We start from the raw sequence: 22,128 nt of genomic DNA on the forward strand, positions 1-22,128 counted from the left end.
TTCGAAAATACATGAAAAATAAAGTGTTGTGATCGATAGACTGACATAATTCATATAAAGCTGTATTTACGATGTATTTATAAAACGGGATTACTAATCTCCGGTTGGTTTTGAGTTTCGAAATGATTGTAATGTGAAGAAAAGTGGTTGTGACAGGTTCTTGCCTTCCCTGTTCGTGAATGTATCACTGGTGAATGCAATGTATTTATGCGGTTTAAATATAAATGCAATACAGAGGAATAATTAATTTAAGAAAGAACAGAATAGAAAAAGAGCACATGAATTTAACACCGCAGACAGGGTTACACAACATTATCCTGTTTTAAAATTCAATTACATGTCTAAAACGTCAACAGATGGACTCCTAACGCTCCAAGATGCTTCAATTACTTTACATATCCAGGAAAAAATACAACTTTAATTTATTGTTACTTTTCCTGTTTATTAAAAAGTGCAGTTTAAAATTGATATGTAAATATAGTGCATTTCATAAAATGCTGTTTGTTTACTAAGAACTTATTCAATTGGACCCAGCCTAATGAAATTAGCAAAGATGAGCCTAATTTAAGTAAGATAAGTCAGAAGACCTTTGGACAAGAAACAGGATTCAGGATGCGACATTACAGCATCAAATAATGCAGATCAATCAGCATGTTAAAGCCATTACTCATGTGCTCTTGATACATGGTTTGTTTTGTTTAATCATACCAAACACGTTCATAATTTCAGATTTGAGTCAGACTCTCATAAGAGAATATGTACAGTATTTCCATTCCTTATTAAGCTCCTCACTAATGTAAAGCATTAACATTTCAATGCTATTTTATTGTTCGCTTGTTGTTTGTATAATGTTATGTATTAGGCTGCCTTTGTCATTTCTTTGAGACTTGTTTTGATCCAGGTGTAACCCAGAGTAAATAGTTTTTCAGTAAGCTGTATTCAAATATTTGCACAGTTAACACGACACGCTGGTGTCTCAAGCATTAAATATATATGGTCATATGATCATGTAAGGAATTTGTTTTTTAACAAAGTCAAGCGTGTATCTATTTTTCTGTGCATAGAAATAAACCAATAATGTTAATAGAACATATCAAAGCCATTAAATAGGATCAGCATTATGCAATTTATGTTCAATGGAAAAGTTGAAATTTGTTTAAAATGTGCTCGATCTAAAGGTCTGCCCCTTCTCATGGTCAACTAACAGTGCCGTCACATGTTTTGTCTAATCTCAGCGTTCTCTAAACAGGCTCTCACTAAACTTCATTGTGCACGCACTCAGAATCACATTTCATTCCAAATTACATCAAATTCAGCATACAAATTGGGTTACATCTGTCCTTTCCATTAATCAAATGATTGAATAACACTCTAATTATTATATTTTCATAGAAAAGCCTGATGTGAATGAGACTAATGGAAAATCTCAGATGTTTTGGTGTGCTGATTTCAGGTGCCATAATTGCGCATAATGAAATGAAGGTGATAAAGGAAGAACAACACATAGCAGAGTGGATTCTGTGAGTCTCAGTATTAGAGTCTCCAACTGTGAGAAGAACAGTGGTCATCATGATAGACCTGAGCCACCTGACCGAGGAGGAGCAGGAGATGATCATGACCGTTTTAAAGAGGGATGCCGAACTGAAGAAAGCAGAGGAGGAACGAATCAAGTGAGATTGCTTAACCAACATAATCAAACTTTTATTTGTAGGTAAAATGACCCCCTCTCTTAATCTAAATCATAGCTGATATAAAAAACTCAAGCAGTGGCAGCGGTGTGATATGCTATTTTTTAAATCAATTTTAAGTTGAATTTTTGTATAATTATTATAAATGGCATCCACTGAGGGATTACACTGAATATTTATATTTTTTAAAACACATCTTAAAAATATTTTGACTCTGAAAAATTAATGTGAAATAAACTAAAAAGCTAAAAGGTGACTTAATTATTACTAAATCTGAAATACACTTTCCCTTGTATGTTCACATACAATTTAACTTAAAATATACAGTACATTATTCTTCAAAAGTATGGGGTTAATAATTCTAAATTGATCAAAAGTGACAGTAAAGACATTTATAATGCAACAATTTATAATGCGAATTCTATCCAGCAAAAAATCCTGAAAAACTGAATCATTTTTTTGCAAAAATACTAAGCAGCACAACATTGATAATAATAATAATAATAAAAAGTTTTCAGCATCAAATCAGCATATTAGAATGATTTCTTAAGGATCACGTCAGGGTGTCATGCACTCATTATTTTTGAGGGGGCATGAGAGGGGGGGTGGGGGATTGTCATGTGACACACAGCAGCTACAATAGCACTTATGTTTTATTTTTTTCCTTTTTATTCAAAACATTCCCAAACGCATTAACTATATCATGATGAAATATCTTGATTGTCACCTAGATTTTGATGGTCAAAGTAGCCTGATAATGTAGTCTATTAACTATGCATAAAAACCTGTCTGTTTACTTATGTAAAAGATATGGGTGTCATGCCATAACATATTTTTAATACGACTGACTTTATATTTAATGTGAATCTTAAAAACATTTTAACAAGTTTGGCTACTTAACACTTTCATTGTACAGAAAGAGAGCAAAGAACATACATTATCAAAGAACATTTTCACTGACTGTCTAGTGTTCAAGCACTCTCAAAAACTCCCATTAAAATCACTGAAGCTGTTTACACTGAAATGAATATCTTACTTACAGATTCATACTCACATCTGTGAGTTTCTAACGAGAGAATTCGTCAGAAAGAGGTATTCAGTCAGCGAGCGAGTGAAGAAAACACCGGCATTTTAGCGATGACTCATCTGAACGCCTCTGATTGGTCATTGCATTCATAAACTCAACAGAATCGTGTGTGATTGGTTATAATGCGCAGTGTCTGTAAAGACTCGTCTGTCTCTGGCTCAGCGCCAGCGAACACAAATTTAATTTTAGCAGCTGATGATGTGATGCCTGAACGATTTAATCATTTGATTGTATCAAATACAGAAAATATTATTCGGCTATTTTTTGTCTTTTGGAAGCTGCATTCAAAATCCACTTGGCTCAAAAATCTGAGGGTGCACGTGCCCCCTCACTCTGAATGGACATGACGCCTCTGGATCACGTGACACTGAAGACTGGAGTAATGATGCTGAAAATTCAGCTTTGCCATCACAGGATTAAATTATATTTAAAAATATATTACAATAGAAAAGTTTGTTTAAAATTTTAATAATTTTTCACAAGAATACAGTTTTACTGTATTTTTGACCAAATAATTTTTTTATTCTCTTTGTGAACATAAGAGACAAAAACATTAAAAAATAAAAATCTAACCAACCACAAACGTTTACATATGCATATAATGATGGCCATTTTAGACATACTGTATGTGATGAAATGCAACATAACACAACATGAAAAAACAGGGCATTAATCCAAAGACAAACAATGAATGCACATGAATGCCATTGCACTAGCAAACTATTTGTTCTCATGTTTAATGCTTTGAATGGAGACTGGTAGTCTACATGAAAGGAAAAATGCAGAATCTGGCTACGTCTGGGTGATTTCCCTGTGTTCAGCCTCAACCGTACTCAACCTTATAAAAGGATTAAGTCTACCCTTGTGGAATAATTGTCTTGGCCTTTTCACATGACCAACATAGTTTCCCCTCCTTCAAAAGCGAAGATGTGTTCCAATGGTTGTTTCCAAACACATGATTTTAATCAAACAATTTTGAATCACTGCAACTGCTCACAATGTCTTTATTATGGTTGTTTTGAAATTTGAGCTATTTGTAGCATTTAACCCTTGTGCGTCAATAAAAAAAATTACACATAGGTCCATAGTGGACAAAAATGTCCATGTCAAAAAACGGTCATAAAAATGTTAAGCTTGGGAGCACAGACTTAAGCTTGGTCTCATTTTAAAGAAGACCCATGGCAGATTGTTGTTGAAGTAAAAACTGTTTAAAAAGTGAAACCAAAAAATGTTATACAGGTTTAAGTTTATGAAAATGCTTTATGAACAATATTTTATATAAAATATATATTTTATGAAACATGTTGAACTCTGCTAGAAAATCAAAGCCATACATCTAAACAAGTTGTGTTCCAACTTTGAGGTTGATATCTCAAAAAATGAGCTTTCAGTAAGATTTTGTTTGGGTGCCGTACCAAATTTTCCCCATTAGATGCCAGCAAAACTTTGTGATTTGTGATTTGCAGTAGAGTTTTTCTCTCTCAAATATTACAAGCACACACACAATTTTTTTTTATGACACACATACAAACCACACTCTGACATCCATACCAACACACCCACACAATTATAGCTGCATTATTTATCCAATTGGCTCTATAATATGCAGAAGCAGAAAACAGGAATAAAGCAAATATTTGCTTTATAGACCCTTTATAAACCAAACCTGGAAAAAATGGCACCATCTGGTAAAAAATGAAATTTTGAAGACAGAATGAAAGCCTATTAACAAAAATTGCATTATTTTACAGTTAAACAGCACTGCGATTGCATTGCAGTTTCAATGGGGACATTTTTGTCCAAAAGATCCTGAGAGGAACTATTTTTTGTACCTAGGGCAAAACAGATTTATTAAAGGAAATGGGGGTGAAATAGTACAATTCCAATAAAAATACACACCTGTGCCAAACTTTATGCAGCTGCCAATAACACAGCCAAAATGATCAAAAAAACTAAACTTGAAAAGGACAAAAGGTTGCACAAGGCATTGACCACCTCTCAAACAAGTCATAGAATAATTATTAGTTTCGACCTCTTGAGCTGTTTTCCTTAAGGAATCATTCAATAAAACTCCTGATCATTAGTGTCTGAATTACTTAACAGAGTACAGCTACTGGGGACATTGATGGTACCTAAGCAGCAGCCATTAAGAGATTTAGTATTTGCAAAGCAAACAGAGTCAGTACTGAAGACAGTTTTGTGTATCAATGAAGGAAGAGTTTGTCCCGACTCTGGTCATAAGGAACATTATTGATTTAAGAGGCTCTCATAGAGGAGAGCTGTGTAGCGTAATAAAAAATAAAGTGCAATGAGGTACCGATATTTGGAAAGCTCAGTTTATGACCCTTGCACTCAAAAAACTGCCTGACACATTTGTACATAAAAAGAATTCAACATTTTGTGAGTAAACAACAGAGGATGTGATAAATGCTGTGCTTTCTGTCCTTGATGGCTTATGGAGTAAACTAATTTGCAGCCTGTGGAATGCATGGTATTTGTCCAAAGGACCATGCTGAGGTGAGACTATATTAGGTTAGATGCATGTTGCTGGGAACTGTTGATTATTTAAATTTTTCTCACCCAAACTGAACCTCTCATCTGATTCCCAGACAGCTGCAGAAAGCTGTCCCAGAGGAAGACAAACGTAAATTTATGTCAGGAGAATGGTTCTACGAAGCAAAGTCACAGAGACACCAGGACAGGATTCATGGCTCTGAAGTCATCATGGCATCGATGAAGCAAAGGAAGCCCTCAGTTGTTGGTGAGACCAAAAAGCCTACAGTTCACAAATGTAACTTGATTAAATGCTTTGCTAGCAAGCATATCAAACACCATTAAACGTCTCACTATCCTCATTTATAGAGTATTTAACCAAGTCGTGGGGCGGCAGATCCAGAAGCATCAGCCGAAAGGATAGTGATGGCATCATGACGTCACCTAAAGTAACACAAACTACTGAGTCCTCAGAGCCGCTAAAGGAGAGGTAATGCTAAATGTTCTCTCCATGTTCATGTTATGCTTGGCATAATCCTACCCTGAATATTTAGATACACATAGTCTACTGTACCTCATCTAGTAGCTCTGTATTTATCAACTTATAGTCAATATAGTCAATATTATTTGTATATCGCTTTTAACAATGCAAATTGTGTCAAAGCAGCTTTTACATCGGCTTGATATAAAGCTGGGTGGCTTTATATCAGCTTTACAGTATTAAAGCTGTTGTTACTCCTGTTGTTATCCGGAACAACAAGAGTAATAACTGTTCACGCTTGCCAGAACCCTTTGGTTTGCACTGTGTGCAACCTTCACCACTCCCAGGCGCTTTGTGTGCTTTACAGGTGTGGATACCTTATGATTTCAAGATCTTTATGACTCGACAAGGGTCAACAGAGGAGTTTGCATGCTGTCCTTTTAAAGTACTCTGCCTGTGAAGTTTTAATTGATCCTGGTCTTTGCAGGATGTTTTGTAGAACTTTAGTCCAAATCAGATGGACTTGTTTTCTTTTGTTTTTCTAATGCAAGCATAAAAATGCAATTGCTATTTGTTTAAAAATTAGGGAAAATGGTGAGACGTTAGAGGTCCAGCAAGAAAAACTAAACATAGGCATGAGATCACCATCCAAGGTATGTAAGTGCTCATTAAATTATACAACCATTAATGTATATTTTTGGGAAAAACACTTAAAGGGGTCATATCATAAGGAATTAAAAAGTTCTAAACATCCTCTCTAGTCCAAATAGACCATTTATTAAAAATGTGGGAAAATGGTTCCTACTGAACTTTCATGACTTACAGCTATCAAATGAATACATGAAAGAGGATGTCTACTGCTATTTCATGCATTCTGACTTATTTACATTCCTAAAGAATTCGATTCTCATGCTATCCATGACCAAAGTCTTAAAAAAACGAGTTGACGTATGACGGAGTATTTCTGTGCCAAAGACACCCCTTCAGGGATCGTATAAGTTTTGGCAAAAAAAATTTTCTGAGTATGACACTGTATGATGTTATAAAGAGCGGATTTCCTTGTGTAGGCACTTCTCCAGGAAGAGTGTGCGCACACAGCAACCAGAGTATATGGATCTGATTTTTAGCCATAGTTAATAAGTCAAAGTTTTTGTTCCTGTTTTATTTATGCCGTTGTCACAGCTTGCAGACGATCGCTATAGAAAAGCTTTGCATGCTCGTGACTCTTTAGCTCCACTCATGGCACGCCTCCAGGAGCTCGACTGCTTTCGGAGAGAAGAGATACAGCTGTATCCTTCTTTTATAAATCTGATAAAACTAAAGACTCTTCGGCGATATGAAGGATGCAATACTACTCTATAGGTACTCAAGATTAACGTGACATTGGCAGAAACTGTGTTATGTCCACTTTAACATACTGTATGGCTGCCCACATTTAGACATCAACAACACCTATCTGTACTTAGAAACTTTGTCCACCTGGTCAGTATGAGGTACTAGTAAGGAAGATACTGCCACAATATAACACAGGCTTTGCAAAGAGACTGTTATTGAAGGATGGGGCAGAGCAAACAGTATATAGAGTATATTGGACTCATCAGCAGGCCTGCAGCTTGTGAGTAAACACAGCTGTTTCTCATGTCACATGCAACCAAGGTATTAGGTGTAGAGGTAAAAAAAAAATTGGTTATTTTTATGTATCAGATAGAGGGTGGAAAATTGTCATGAATTTTATCTAAAATTCATATCTTCAGTAACACTACAGGATAAGGTAATAAATAAAATTACTTAATGCAAATGTATGATATGACCCCTTTTAAGTCTAGGTCACTCTAGTGTGTTAATTGTGAGTGAAGGTCAAAGCTAAACGACAAAAAAAAATCAATATGGCATCATTAATCAATGTCTTTTTTTCATTGTTAACTTTGTCTCTTTACCTGGTTCCAGCCAAGGCGCAACCCATTTAACAGTGTTCCAATAGAGCTTGATTTTGAGGAAACTGATATCCACTTTACATCAGGACCTGGCCTCAGGAAATCATTAGACCGAGGCTCTGATTCACAAGGTTTATGAGGCAACTTGTTGTATAATGTTCATTTATGCTCAGAACTTTTAAAAAATTTGAAGTTTTGTGTTCTCCAATGCTTACAAGTCTTACATTTGCAGTAAAACATCAGGAAGCAAGTCACGGTGAAGTTAGTGAGGTCTTTAACAACCCACACAACAAACCTCCTGGTCAAAAGCCTGTGCCAAAGAAGAGGACCAAAATCAACAAACCACAGAGCTCTGTCTCAGACAGCACCAGCTCTGTGTCCAGCCAGGGTGTATCCACCACAGCATGTTCAGGTATCAGGTCTCCACCACCAAGAAATATCCCCAAACATAGCTCCAATGAGCCCGCTCTCAAGAGCCAACTGCGACAGCCAATAGTATCCCTTAGCTATGTTCTCAAAAACAGCAGTCAAGAACAGGATCTTGAAGAATCTAGACTTTCTCTGGGTAGTAGAGAAGAATCAAGTAGCAAAACTGAAAACAAAGAGCAATTTAGCTCTCCCTCACTGAAGTTGCCAAAGTCACGTTTACCAGTTAGAGCTTCATCGCAACTGATAAACCCTCCACAAGGCTTACAAGAAAAGCCAAAAATAAAACCACGTCTAAGTCTGAACTCTATCACAAGAGCAGATGATGGCAAAAAAGTGGAAGAACTTTTAAAACAAAGAAGAGAAACAAACAGTTGCCTTCCTCAGACTTCAAGTATGGAATTAGAGGGCCAAAACATTTCTGCTGAAATTAACTTTCCTCGTGAGAATGCAATGTTCACGTTGACTGACAACTCTGAAAAGCCACTGGATGAGATCACTGCCCCTCAATCTACAATGCACAAATCTGGGAATGTGGAAAATCATATGAGTCCGTATCTGAAATCAGAAACGATAGGAACTGAAGAAATTATGAAGAAAACTGCTGTTGGTATGATCCACTTTTTTTTAGACATGTTCAAAATTTGTTAAACGAGAAATTCACCCAAAAATGAGAATTATGTTATTTACTCATCATCATTGTGCCGTCCTCGATATGTTAACTTAATATCCTGACAGCCAGCTAAACTTTTTCCCCACACCAAGACTCTGAAGATTAATTCTTAGTTCCACAGGTTTATTGGGGTTAAGGAAAATAGTGAAACTGCAACACACAAAAGAGCAATGACAAATTACACATGAATAAAGGCTACTTTGCACAATTACTGTTACATATTTGTTTGTACTCATTTAACACTAATAAAGAAATACATGTGAATTACATTCTGGTCATTAAACCATCTTTACCGTGTAGCTCATAACAAATGAACACGTGAGAGCTAGCATATGCGTTGCTGAAGTGAGTTCAAACCACCGGCAGATTACGCTCTACAAACTTACAATTATTGTCAAAAATAACGAATAATACTTCCAGAATAATCTCACAAAACAAAGTATACATACCGACGATGCTACGTCAGAAATGAGAAGTAGACAGATGCGATAGAAGCGCCATGAAAAATAAACTTGAGCAAACCGCTGAAACGCGCATGAAGAGCGTGAGTAATACTTCCCAACTACGGATCGCGTAAAAGGACATTTAGCACAGCGCGATCTTAAAGTGACCATGACCTAAATACAAACACATATGAAATGCATATTCCTGGAACACCTTAGAACTCTGGAATGCTGACTAAAGGTAAAGCATGTTAATGAAACTTTAAACTTAATGCTTATTTAAGTTTTCTTACTCATAACAAAACACTCCCCGCCTGACGTGGACACACGTCACCCCACAGTCCATGCACAGTCCATTTTTTTTTTTTTTTTTTTTTTTTAAACAGTCCATTTACTACACAGTCCATTTACTGTGCCTCTGGAGGTAGAAGGAGAACTATTTCATTGACTGGCCTGAGAAAGAGGCTAGTCCCGCCTGGTTTGATGATCTTCACCTCAACCTGGCGCACTTTCCCATCTTTGCTAGGGAAGGCCTGTGTAATCAGTCCAAGAGGCCATTCATTCCTAGGTGCTTGGCTGTTCTTAAGGAGAACAACGCTTCCAGACTGAATGTTTGGCTGAGTGGACTGCCATTTTTTGCGGGCCTGCAGTGTTGGGAGGAATTGTTTCCTCCAGCGGTCCCAGAAGGTGTTGGACAGGTGCTGAACCTGCCGCCACTGGGACTTGTAAAGGTCTGCAACTCCAAACTCACCAGCAGGAGCAGGAACAATGTTCGTCTTTTGTGTGAGAAGAGCAGCTGGTGTAAGTATGAACGAGTCATCAGGGTCCATAGTCACTGGAACAAGTGGCCTGGCGTTGATGATCGCTGCAACTTCTGCCATGAAAGTCACCAGCACTTCGTGGGTGAGCTTGTCTTTCAGCTGGAGGAACATTGCGTCCAGAATCCTCCTAGCCAGTCCTATCATTCTCTCCCATGATCCACCCCAATGGGATGCATGTGGGGGATTAAAAGACCAGATGCAACCCTTGTCCGAGAGGTAAGTCTTTACAGCAGTGCTGTCAATGTTTGAGGCTATCTTCAGTTCCTTACAGGCGCCAATGAAGTTTGTGCCACGGTCGGAACGAATGTATTTGACCGGCCCACGTATCGAAAGGAAGCGCCGTAGCGCATTGATGAAGCTAGAGGTGTCGAGGGATTCTATGACTTCAATGTGCACAGCTCTTATGCTCATGCACGTAAAGATCACTGCCCACCTTTTACTTTGAGCGAAGCCGCCTCTGGTCTTGCGTGAGGAGACGTTCCATGGGCCGAACACATCAAGACCCACGCTGGAGAACGGAGGATCTGTTGAGAGACGATCGACTGGCAGGTTAGCCATTTTCTGGATGCTGAGTGGAGCTCTGAGCCTTCTGCATGTTATGCATTGGTGGATGATGCTGCTTACTCTTTTCTTCCCTCCGACTATCCAAAAGCCAGCTGAACGGACCGCCCCCTCAGTAAAGTGACGGCCTTGATGATGAATTTGCTCGTGGTGGTGTCTGATGAGCAAAGTGGCGATGTGATGCCGGCCAGGAATAATCAGGGGAGTCTTTTCACTCTGATTGAGATTTGAATGATGAAGACGGCCTCCAACTCTGAGAAGGCCGTGTGCGTCAATGAACGAGTCCAGATTTCTGAGAGGGCTTGTTTTTGGCATCCTTTCCTGTTTTAGAATGCACTTTATCTCTTGGCTGTAGACTTCCTGTTGAACTGCTTGGATGATTACAGTTGACGCTTTCTCGGATTCCTCAACTGTGAATTCAGCTTTGCAGTAATGCCAGCCCTTGCATGCTCTGTTCTCTCTGTGAGCTGTCTTGAAATGACAGGCTATGTGAACGAGGCGAGTGACTGCACGAGTTAATGACTTCCAGGTAGAGAACTTAGCAAAGCGTTGTGAATCCAGTTGCTTGTTTGAGGCTGTAGTGCTTAAGGCAGACACCAGAGGGCGGATGTCTGGGTCTGTGCTCGGGTCAACAAGGTCATAAGTGCTTGCAGAAATGCTGGGCTCCGGCTTGGAGAGAAATTTGGGCCCACTTAGCCAGTTGGTGTGTTTCAGTTGGCCAGCAGGGACGGAACGCGTTGCGTGATCTGCAGGGTTCAGGTCTGTTGGCACGTAGCGCCACTGGTCTGGTCGGCAAGATCTTCGGATGCGTAACACCCGGTTGCTGACATAGACATAAAAGCGCCTGGTCTCATTGCAAATATAGCCCAAGACTACTTTACTGTCTGAATAGTAGGTTACGGCATCAAGCTGTAGGTCTAGTTCTGCTGAGACCAGGTCTGCTAACTCAACAGCAAGCACTGCTGCGCAAAGTTCAAGTCTTGGCACTGTGTGTTCAGGGCAGGGGGCCAGCTTGGCTTTGCCCATTACAAATCCACTCTGGTTGTTGCCATTACTGTCTGTCACCTTCAGGTAGCACACAGCACCGATAGCTTTCACTGACGCATCACAGAACACACACAGTTCTCTTCTTACTGCTGCTGACGGTGAGGTTTCTGTGTAGCGCCTTGGGATGGAAAGCTCAGCGAGCTCGGACAGAGAGGCTCTCCATGACGTCCAGGCATCTTCCATGGCTGGAGGTAAGGGCGCATCCCAGTCACCATTCTCCACCGTGAGCTCTCGCAGGATAGCCTTGCCTTGGATTGTAACGGGCGCAACAAATCCAAGTGGGTCGTAGAGTCTATTGATTGTGGATAAGACACCCCGCCGGGTGTAGGGCTTGGCCTCACTAGAGACATTAAAAAGGAAACAGTCTGTCTTGAGATTCCAGTCAAGCCCGAGGCTGCGCTGCAACGGCAGCGCGTCTGTGTCAAGGTCAAGGTCTTTGAGGTCACTCGCGTGGTCACTGGATGGAAAGGCGTCCATGACTTCTTTGTTGTTCGCTGTAATCTTGTGAAGTCTCAGATTTGACTTGGAGAGCACATCCTGAGTCCTTTTTAACAGGCTGATAGCAGCTTGAACTGTGGGCAGGGACTTCAACCCGTCATCGACATAGAAGTCATGCAACACGAAGTGTTGCACATCTGGGTCGACGTGGAACTCGTTGCCTTGAACAGACTTGTGTAGACCATGAATAGCCACTGCAGGTGAAGGGCTATTGCCGAAGACGTGGACGTTCATCCGGTAATCCACGGTGGCTTTGGAGAGGTCATTGTCCTGGAACCAGAGAAAGCGTAAGAAGTTACGGTCTTTCTCTCTTACCCGGAAGCAATAGAACATCTGTTCTATGTCGGCTGTGACGGCGATGGCCTCTCTTCTGAACCGAATCAGCACTCCCAGTAGTGTGTTATTCAGGTCAGGACCCGTTAACAGCACGTTGTTGAGTGACACGCCGTTGTATTGGGCACTGGAATCGAATACCACACGGATTTTCTTAGGTTTTTTCGGATGATACACCCCGAAAGTTGGTAAGTACCACCTTTCTTCATCCGAACTGAGAGGGGGGGCTAACTCTGCATGACCGTTCCGAAACATGTTGCCCATGAAGGCGAGAAAGTGGTCTCTCATCTCAGGCTTTTTCTCAAAGTTACGCTTGAGAGACATGAGACGCCTCAGCGCCTGTGGCCTATTGTCTGGGAGCCGTGGGCGTGGACTCTTGAAGGGTAATGGTGCCACCCAACTGTTATTTGGGTCTTTTTGTAGTCCTTCATCCATTATCTCCATGAACGTTGAATCTTGAATGGAGGGAGCCACCTGGTTGTCATCCCTGGTCCGCCTGAACACTGTGCATCCAAGGTGGTCGGTTTCACAAATAGGCTGGTCCTCAGGATACGCTGGAGGCTCACTGATGACCTGGGTGTCGCTGAACCTCTCCTTCACATGGAACACGTTGGGGCACGCGTCAAAGAGAGTGGGCCGTTGCAGCTCTGTGGTGTTCGTATGGAACGTGCTAATTGTAAGTGGCCTGTGAACATTACCTAGGCACACATTTCCAACAATGACCCACCCCAGGTCTAACTTCTGTGCGTAAGGCAGGTTGTGAGGGCCATTCACCTGTTTGCGGACTTTATGCACTCTGATAATGTCTCGTCCTAAGAGAAGCATAATGGGGGCTTGCGGGTCAATGTCTGGGATGAGGTGTGCCACTGACTTTAGATGAGCATGATGAAGAGCTACTTCGGGGGTTGGAATCTCCTCTCTGTTGTTCGGTATGTCGTTACATTCTATGAGGCTTGGCAACGGGATGCGAACAGCTCCATCCAGAGACTCCACTTCATAGCCACTGGCCCTTCTGCCTGCTGATGGCTTCACTCCGGCACATGTTCTCAGTGTGTAAGGAGAGCTTGGACTTTGGTCGTTGAACATGTCGAAGAACTGTGAGCGAACCAGTGACCTGTTGCTCTGCTCGTCCATGATCGCATACAGTTTCACGGCTTTTTCTCTGTGGCCGACTGGGAACACTTTGACGAGGCATATTTTCGAGCAGGAGCGGTCTGTGAGTTCCCCTCCGCAGATTTTCGTGCATTTGTTGGTGACCTGAGACTGCGGTGAAGCTTCATCCTCCTCCCCGCCGTGCTCAGCAGTAGGGCCAGCCCTCTGATGCCAGGGTGCAGGTCCAGGGTGAAGCGCTGTGTTGTGCCTGTCGCTCTTACATTCAAAACACTGGACATTGAGTTTGCAGTTCTTTGCTATGTGAGACGAGGAAGAAAGACATTTAAAGCACACATTGTTCTCTTTAAGGAGTGTTTTGCGCTCGTCAATGGGCTTTTCTCTGAATGCCCGACACTTACGGAGAGGGTGTGGCTTTTTATGCAACAGACACAGTTTGTCGCCTTCGTCGGATTTTGTTGGAGGCTCACCCGTGTCAGATGTGGCTCTGGGTGACACCTCTGTCTTGTGGACGGAGACTTCCCGCTGTCTGGTGGGCTTCCACCCTGTCTTCTCTGTTCTGGGGGCCATGTCTGTGTTGCCGATGTGACTGAAGCTTGGGTCATTTGCGATGCGAGCCTGCTCGCTGACAAAATCAACAAAGAAGCCAAAGGGAGGATAGATCACATGGTTTTGACGCTTGTAGGCTGCACCAGCTATCACCCACTTGTCCTGGAGACGAGGCGGGAGTTTCTGTACAATTGGGTTGACGCCTCTCGACGTGTCCAGGAAAGCCAGGCCTGGTAAGTCTCCTTCAGCCTTAGCGGCCTGCAGTTCCATTAGCAGATCACCCAGCTTTGTCAGCTTAGATCCATCTCGGTTTACTATTTTTGGAAAGCTGTCAATGCGTTTGAACAGAGCATTTTCTATTGCTTCAGCTGAGCCATATGTTTGCTCGAGCCTTTCCCATGCCATGGCCAGTCCTGCTTCTGGCCGATTGATGTGTATTGCTCTTATCTGCTCAATATGCTCTGCTGACTCCTTCCCGAGCCACTTTAGCAGAAGATCCATCTCCTCACTCGGTTCCAGGATAAGGCCTCTGATGGCAGTCAAAAAGGAACGCTTCCATGCTCTGTAGTTTTGGGGTTTGTCATTGAATTGAAGCAAGCCTGTAGCCACAAGCTCACGGCGGGCTAGATACCTGACAAAGTCATTTATGTATGAGCTGCCATCATTGTAGTCTGGCGGTATGGCATGGTGTGCGGGAGGAGGCTGGGTGTGGTGATTTTGTGTTCTGAAGTGGTGTACTAGAGAAGCATGCTCACCGCTGGACTTGATGTGAGGTAGACAAACATCTCCAGGCGTCCTGTTGAATGGCTTGTGGCTGTCTTCGTATGTGCTGATGTAAGGCTGTTGTGAGATGAGACGATGTGTAGCAGTACTGTTCTGATGCGGATAGAAGGGACTGGCTTCAGGCTTTAGTGGTGGAGGCGACACGTTGTGGTTAAAGACTGGCGCTGTCTTTGCTTGTATGTCACCGTTTTCACATGACTTAAGTTCTGAATCCCTTTCTTTTAGTTGATCAAGCACATACTGCCTTGTGCGTTGTGAGGCTTCTAAAGGAACAGAGTCTTTGTTCAGGTCACAACTATGTCTCTCGCTCTTTACATCAGCAGCAGCTTCAAGTGTCTCTGCTTCTGCAATGGCTGCTGCAGCCTCTTTTTTATGTTTTAGCATTTCTATAGACACTTCCAACTTAGCTTGTTGTAGCCTCAGATTAGCTTCCTCTTCAGCATAGCATAGGCGTGCCTTCGCTGCTTCGGCTCTCGCTCTTGCTCTGACTGCTGCAGACCCCGCTGACGATAAACTGGATCTCACTGAACAACATACTTGCGAGCGTGTCCTTATCGATGCACTGTATGGGTCCTCCTGTGCTGCTGTATTTCCATGCAAACTCTCCTCTGTAGCCTGTAGCTCGGTGGCGCGCACTGCTCCAGTAGCACTTGACTGTAGAGTATGGTCTGTTGCTCGTCCACTGGATGCGTGTGACGACGACATGTCGGCCAGCTTCCAACTTGCTCTGCTTTATCTCACTTGCTTGATAGCGTCGTTTCACTCTGTGCCGTCCTCGATATGTTAACTTAATATCCTGACAGCCAGCTAAACTTTTTCCCCACACCAAGACTCTGAAGATTAATTCTTAGTTCCACAGGTTTATTGGGGTTAAGGAAAATAGTGAAACTGCAACACACAAAAGAGCAATGACAAATTACACATGAATAAAGGCTACTTTGCACAATTACTGTTACATATTTGTTTGTACTCATTTAACACTAATAAAGAAATACATGTGAATTACATTCTGGTCATTAAACCATCTTTACCGTGTAGCTCATAACAAATGAACACGTGAGAGCTAGCATATGCGTTGCTGAAGTGAGTTCAAACCACCGGCAGATTACGCTCTACAAACTTACAATTATTGTCAAAAATAACGAATAATACTTCCAGAATAATCTCACAAAACAAAGTATACATACCGACGATGCTACGTCAGAAATGAGAAGTAGACAGATGCGATAGAAGCGCCATGAAAAATAAACTTGAGCAAACCGCTGAAACGCGCATGAAGAGCGTGAGTAATACTTCCCAACTACGGATCGCGTAAAAGGACATTTAGCACAGCGCGATCTTAAAGTGACCATGACCTAAATACAAACACATATGAAATGCATATTCCTGGAACACCTTAGAACTCTGGAATGCTGACTAAAGGTAAAGCATGTTAATGAAACTTTAAACTTAATGCTTATTTAAGTTTTCTTACTCATAACAAAACAATCATGTCATTTCAAACCTGTACGACTGACTGACTTCTGCTGATCACAAAGGAGATAATTTAACAAGCATCCAGTTAAATTTTGGGTGAACTGAAAAATAATGGCAGTACACTTTAGTGCTTAAAGCACCCAATGTAACAGCAAAATAAACATTTAGCTTGCCGATCATTTCCCAAGTGCTCCTGTCAGTTTTGGTGAAAAACAACCTGACATTCAAGCAATTATACACTTGTCCAGCTCTTCACAGTCCAGTCCAGTAGGTGATGGAAATGTTCACCCTTCTTCTGCTTCAACACACCAACTTACAAGGTACTGCCACCTATATTGAAAATTCACACAATTGGATATTCATTAAATTTTCTCCTTTGAAGAAAGAGAGTCATATGGGTTTGGAATGACATGCAGGTTAGTAAATTATGACATTATTTTCATATTTGGGTGAAATAATCTTAAATTTAGTTGAATGAAATTATTGCTTACAACGGTGTTGTCTAGATTCTGCTCTGGCCATTCAATGCTACACTGTTTGTCTTACAGATCAACAATTTCCCAGCTCCTTCAACATAACAGATACATTCAACAAGACAGATACCTCTGCTGACTGTGAGACTGACAGCAGCCCCCTTGTCTTCAATATAAAACGAAAGAGCAATAACTCAAAACAAGAAGATGCCAAAATGGAAGTCATGACAGATGAGCATATTCCCACACCTACCGATGAACAAGGAGATTCCATTGCCAAAGTTCTTGAGTGGTTTAGCAGAAGCTCAGATAGCAGTGATAGGCTTGATGCAGAGAGCAATGTCCAAGACATGGAGGACGACACCAAGATCATTGACATAGACTTTGAAGATGACACTGATCAGAGAGCCAAGCCAAGAGATAATGTGTACTTAATCATACCACGCCAAAGTGAAGAGGTTCCATCAGAAGTCAATACAATATTTCTACAACAGACAGACTGGGGAAAGGAACAGAGTGTTGATGAGCCTTCCCAGAATTCTCCAAAAGAACAGAGAAGATATGAATCTGCTTCTTATAAAGAACCTCTCATCAAAAAACCTTCTATTGACTCTGATCTTACTGCAAACAATGTGCCTCCAGAGATTCAAGAGGTGAATATTTCTGTAGGTGGGAAAGTTAGTCTAAATGAGAACAAAATCAAGAGAGAGGAAGAGACTAAAGTCAAACTTGAAAACACTGACATCAAGCAGACTCAAAATCAGCCAAAAGAAATAATAAGTGCTGATGAGAACCAGCGACCAAAGATTGCTAATTTGAGATCATTCTGGGAGAAAGAAAACATTGGTCCAAAGATTTTGATCAGCAAATCTAGCACACCTGATAAAAATGAACACTTCATCCCTAGCAATATTAGCAGAAAGCCAACTGAAGGTGTAGAGGAACAACAGAGAAGTGAGCAGAGCTTGAATGCAACGTCTCCAGGACATCCGAAACAAGAGAGAGTTGGAGAAGATTTAGACCTTGAGCATGCTGGAAGTGGTAGCACGATCTTTACACCTCAAGTACCCATTTTTACAGATGATTCAAAACCACCATTGATATATGCTAATCAGAAGACTGACCAGATACATGCAAGCTCTCCCTTAGAGAAAGATGTTCCACATTTAAAAGCATCTTTGCCATCACTTGACAGTGGATCCTTACTAGCGGGTCAAAATGGTGATAGCAGAGGCACCTTTAGCATCAACAGCAGTGATGCAGATCACACTCCTCCAAAAGAATTGGAGGCAAAATCAAGAACCGCATCAAGGACAAATCAAGTGCCTTTTGTTAAGCAGAATTCTCAGCAAGAGAACATGGCAGAGAGGATCAAGCAACTCAAGTCCTTCTGGGAGAAAGAATCTAGAACATCAGCAGCAGAAGCTCAAAACAGATTGACTACTACTGCTCGACTGAACCAAAGATTTACAAAATCTGAGTTTGATCTCAGAACAATAGGTACTGAGTATGATGATTATGATGATGATGATGTTGAGGGCAGTACTTCTGCCAGAGGTAGACTGTCTCCCAATTTCTCGGTGCATGCACTACGGAAGGATAAGCCAGGTGTGATGGATGGTATGAGCATTTTACAGTTTAAGAACCTCCGTGACTTCTGGGGAGGATCACCTACAAAATCTGGGCAAAGGTCACCAGTTCTTGTAAGTGAAAATCAAAGATCCTTAAGTCCACAAAGCCAAAATGAAAGAGCCAGTGTCAAAGACTTTGTAATTGAAAGCCAGAATAACAAAACATCCTCACCAGCCAAAACCAGAGTATTCCAGTCTCCCTCAAAGAAGAGGATTATGTCAACACAAGAATCTGGATCAAAAACCGATCAGTCGCACATGATCTCAGGCGAATCAATCTCCCATGGAGTGTCTCATTCTCTTCAGCAACAGAAAGGCTCTCAGACCTCTTCAGAAGCCACAATGGTACCTAAACCTCAGGTTGTTCAAGAGTCACAACCTAAACATGGTAGAAGAAATAGCAAAGGCAGTCTAAACGGAAAAGCAAATGCCATGCGGCGTGCCACCAGCATGTTTTCTTTGAACACTGCGGTTGAGGAGCAAAGCCAGGACTTATATCTTCAGTCCAAGAAGTTCCAGGGTCCCAATCTGCAACAGGTTAAAAAGGCACCAGAAACTAGCATCACACAGTCCAGGAAAACACAAGAAGCTAGCTATACCCTGCCAAAAACTTCCACAGAAATCTCTTGGAGAGACAGAGACAAAAACACTCAGAGAAGACCGTCACGTACCTCAGAGGATTCTGACTCTCAACCTCTTGCTAGATCCTTCATTCCACGGGACTACCAGCATTACCTTGGCATCACAGAGGACAGAAGTATGTACACTCCACCTCCAGTTACAGAGCAGGTTGACGATTTTATCTGCAGTTCATTTACGTCATCTCCAGAGACACACCGCAGCTGTAAATATTCCCCTGTGAAAACCAGTACTCCAATACAGGGTTCCCCCGACCTACAAACCAGGAGAGGGAGCCTGGGACCCCACTCAACCACACAAACTGATGGAAATGCCACTAAGGCGAATTTAAACCGTGAGTTTGAAGCTTTCTCTCTTACTATACTGTACAGGTATCACAGACTTTTTTTTAACCAAGGATGCCCTTCATTTGGAACAATTGGAATCCAATATTAGTCAAAAGTGTCTGTCAAATGCATACATGTAAATTTATGGGATATTTTTTATGCATTTCAATTTTTTACATTCATACATTTGGTAGATCTTTTATCCAATGTTACTTTCACTGCATTTAAGCTATACATCTTGTAAATACATGTATTCGTTGGGAACTAAACTCATGACCTTGGTGTTGTTATCAGTATGCTCTATTGTTTGAGCTATAGGAACACTTTCAATTTTTCAGTTTCATCAACTGCCAGGTGTGAATCGTAAATCTAATTATTTTGAAAGGTAATAATACACCTCTTCTGATCAAATCATAATTTTAGTGATTTAGAAAAAGTTTTTAACCATAGGTATAAGCATGAAATGTGTATGCAGTCATTAGAGAATTATTAACATGACTTAAAAAGGACTAAATGACCCCAGTCTTTTAGTATGAGGTACCCCTAGTACCTCATACTATTTACAAATTAGGTATATGTAATTAAATCTGCATTGTATTAAAATTTCTCACAGCTTCTTTTTCAAGTGTCAAATAGTTAGTGCTCACATTACACAACAGTACAAGAAAAACGAACAACACACCAGCAACATTCTTCTTGCTTCTTGAATTAATTCTTTATACCTCTATGGGATCAAACTTACACTGTTCAATTTTACAGGTGAAAATGAAAGTCCCATTCAGAAAGCTTTGAGACGAGCTTCATCTAGACCAGTGTACCATAAAAGCATGGAAGATATCAGCACTCTTCCTAGTAAGCATTAATCCTCTCTAGCATGTCAAACATTTTTTTAACTGCATCCGACTATAATTTATATACTGTTTATTATTAGTTTTTCAGCTAAAAGTACCATATCCAGATTTAGCTCTTCCTTTCAGAGTTTTCTTATCACGCAGTAGCAGCACAATGCCTCTTCCAGAGTACACCTTATTGTTTGGCTGTAAATGGAAAGTACAGGTGACAACAGAATCTGTTCTACTTTTTCTTGTGTTTTGTCATTGTGATTTTTTCCCAAAGGACAAGACCAAAAACAAACAAATGACTACATGCAGAGCAACTATGATGGCAAGTTTTGAGCTTAACTTCTTGATGTTTTATATGCACTAATTTTTTGACATCATAGGACATTGGCATTTGTTCTGAATCTCACTCCTGATGTCTTGTTTAAGACTCTAGCACACTTGTCCAAACTTCCTTTGCCACATCAGACCCAGTGCACCTGAAGCAACTCAGCAAATCAGTGCCCTCATTCCTGCAAAAAGAAGTTGGTTCATTTGTTGTTTTTTATCTTTATTTTTATTTGTTGTTTTTTATAAGATAAAAGGTCAGGTCACAAAACATTTGTGGGGCTCAAAGTGTCTGTTACTGTCCTGTCTTTTTAGAGTGATGGAGGAGAGAGTGACTCCGAGAGCAGTTCTCGCAGCGGTGTACCACAGTGGAATAACAGACAATTCACTGACTTCAGCAACTACTCTGGATCCACCTCCCTGTCATCTGTATGGTCATATTCTATATATTACATACCTAACTATTTACCAAGCATATGCATATAATATAGCATATACTCTATACACGTATGGAAATAGAACCTGTCAATTATCCCACTTGCCTCAGATATGATTTGTGCTATAGTTAATTTAAGTCATCATGAAGTACCATTCACAACTCATTTTACTTTTGTAACCAGACCATCGTAATCCAAATTAAAAAGAATATTCTAAGAGAAAATAGCAGTGCAGGACTTTATTCTAACCAGATTATGAAGATAAACATGTTTTGCTTAAGTATGCTGATGAATTGTTCACAATAAGACCCCAAATATTTGCTTAAAATGTAAATGGGGTCCAATTTAATTTGGTGTTAAAGGGATAGTTCACCCAAAAATGTCATTAATTACTCACCCTCATGATGTTCCAAACCAGTAAGATCTTCGTTCATCTTCGGAACACAAATTAAGATATTTTTAATGAAATTCGAGAGTGTTCTGACCCTGCATAGACAGCAATGCAAATACCACATTCAAGGCCCAAAAAGTTAGTAAAGACATTGTTAAAATAGTCCATGTGACATCAGTGGTTCAACCTTAATTTTATGAAAATTCAAGAATAGTTTTTCAGCATAAAGAAAACAAAAATAAATGTTGTGTCTGTCAGTAGGTTAGTTGTGTATAGGTTTATAGTGTTTTTTACTTAATTGTTGTATGTCTGTATTTATGTAGCACCCTGGTCCTGCGAGGCACGACATTTCGTTCTGTATGTCTGTATGTCCCCACATGTAGCGGAATGACAATAAAACTCAACTTGAACTTGAACTTAAATAACACAAGAGGAGCACAATCAGTAATCAACCTAGTTAACAAGATAAGATGGGTGTATATACAGTCATGGCCAAAAATATCGGCACCCTTGGTAATAATGATCAAAGAAGGCAGTGAAAATGAATCTGCATTGTTAATCCTTTTGATCTTTTTTTTTTTTTTTATCACAAAAATCTAACCTTTCATTGGATAATAAGAATTTAAAATGGGGGGAAATATCATTATGAAATAAATGTTTTT

At 40.6% G+C, this 22,128-nt stretch overlaps 1 protein-coding gene across 1 annotated transcript in view; it reads left to right on the forward strand.

Annotated features, from left to right (window-relative positions):
• Positions 1 to 22,128, forward strand: part of sytl2b (synaptotagmin-like 2b) — a 28,599-nt gene that overhangs the window by 193 nt on the left and 6,278 nt on the right. Inside the window, exons 2-12 of the mRNA XM_079392075.1 lie at positions 1,454 to 1,670; positions 5,385 to 5,536; positions 5,638 to 5,758; positions 6,336 to 6,402; positions 7,697 to 7,814; positions 7,916 to 8,719; positions 16,952 to 19,480; positions 20,232 to 20,324; positions 20,589 to 20,636; positions 20,741 to 20,835; positions 20,954 to 21,067. Coding sequence (XP_079248201.1) covers positions 1,570 to 1,670; positions 5,385 to 5,536; positions 5,638 to 5,758; positions 6,336 to 6,402; positions 7,697 to 7,814; positions 7,916 to 8,719; positions 16,952 to 19,480; positions 20,232 to 20,324; positions 20,589 to 20,636; positions 20,741 to 20,835; positions 20,954 to 21,067 — 4,242 coding nt within the window. The 5' untranslated portion in view covers positions 1,454 to 1,569. The remainder of the gene's footprint in view (positions 1 to 1,453; positions 1,671 to 5,384; positions 5,537 to 5,637; positions 5,759 to 6,335; positions 6,403 to 7,696; positions 7,815 to 7,915; positions 8,720 to 16,951; positions 19,481 to 20,231; positions 20,325 to 20,588; positions 20,637 to 20,740; positions 20,836 to 20,953; positions 21,068 to 22,128) is intronic.

Source organism: Barbus barbus (assembly GCF_936440315.1).
Source record: "Barbus barbus genome assembly, chromosome: 34".
Taxonomy (NCBI): domain Eukaryota; kingdom Metazoa; phylum Chordata; class Actinopteri; order Cypriniformes; family Cyprinidae; genus Barbus; species Barbus barbus.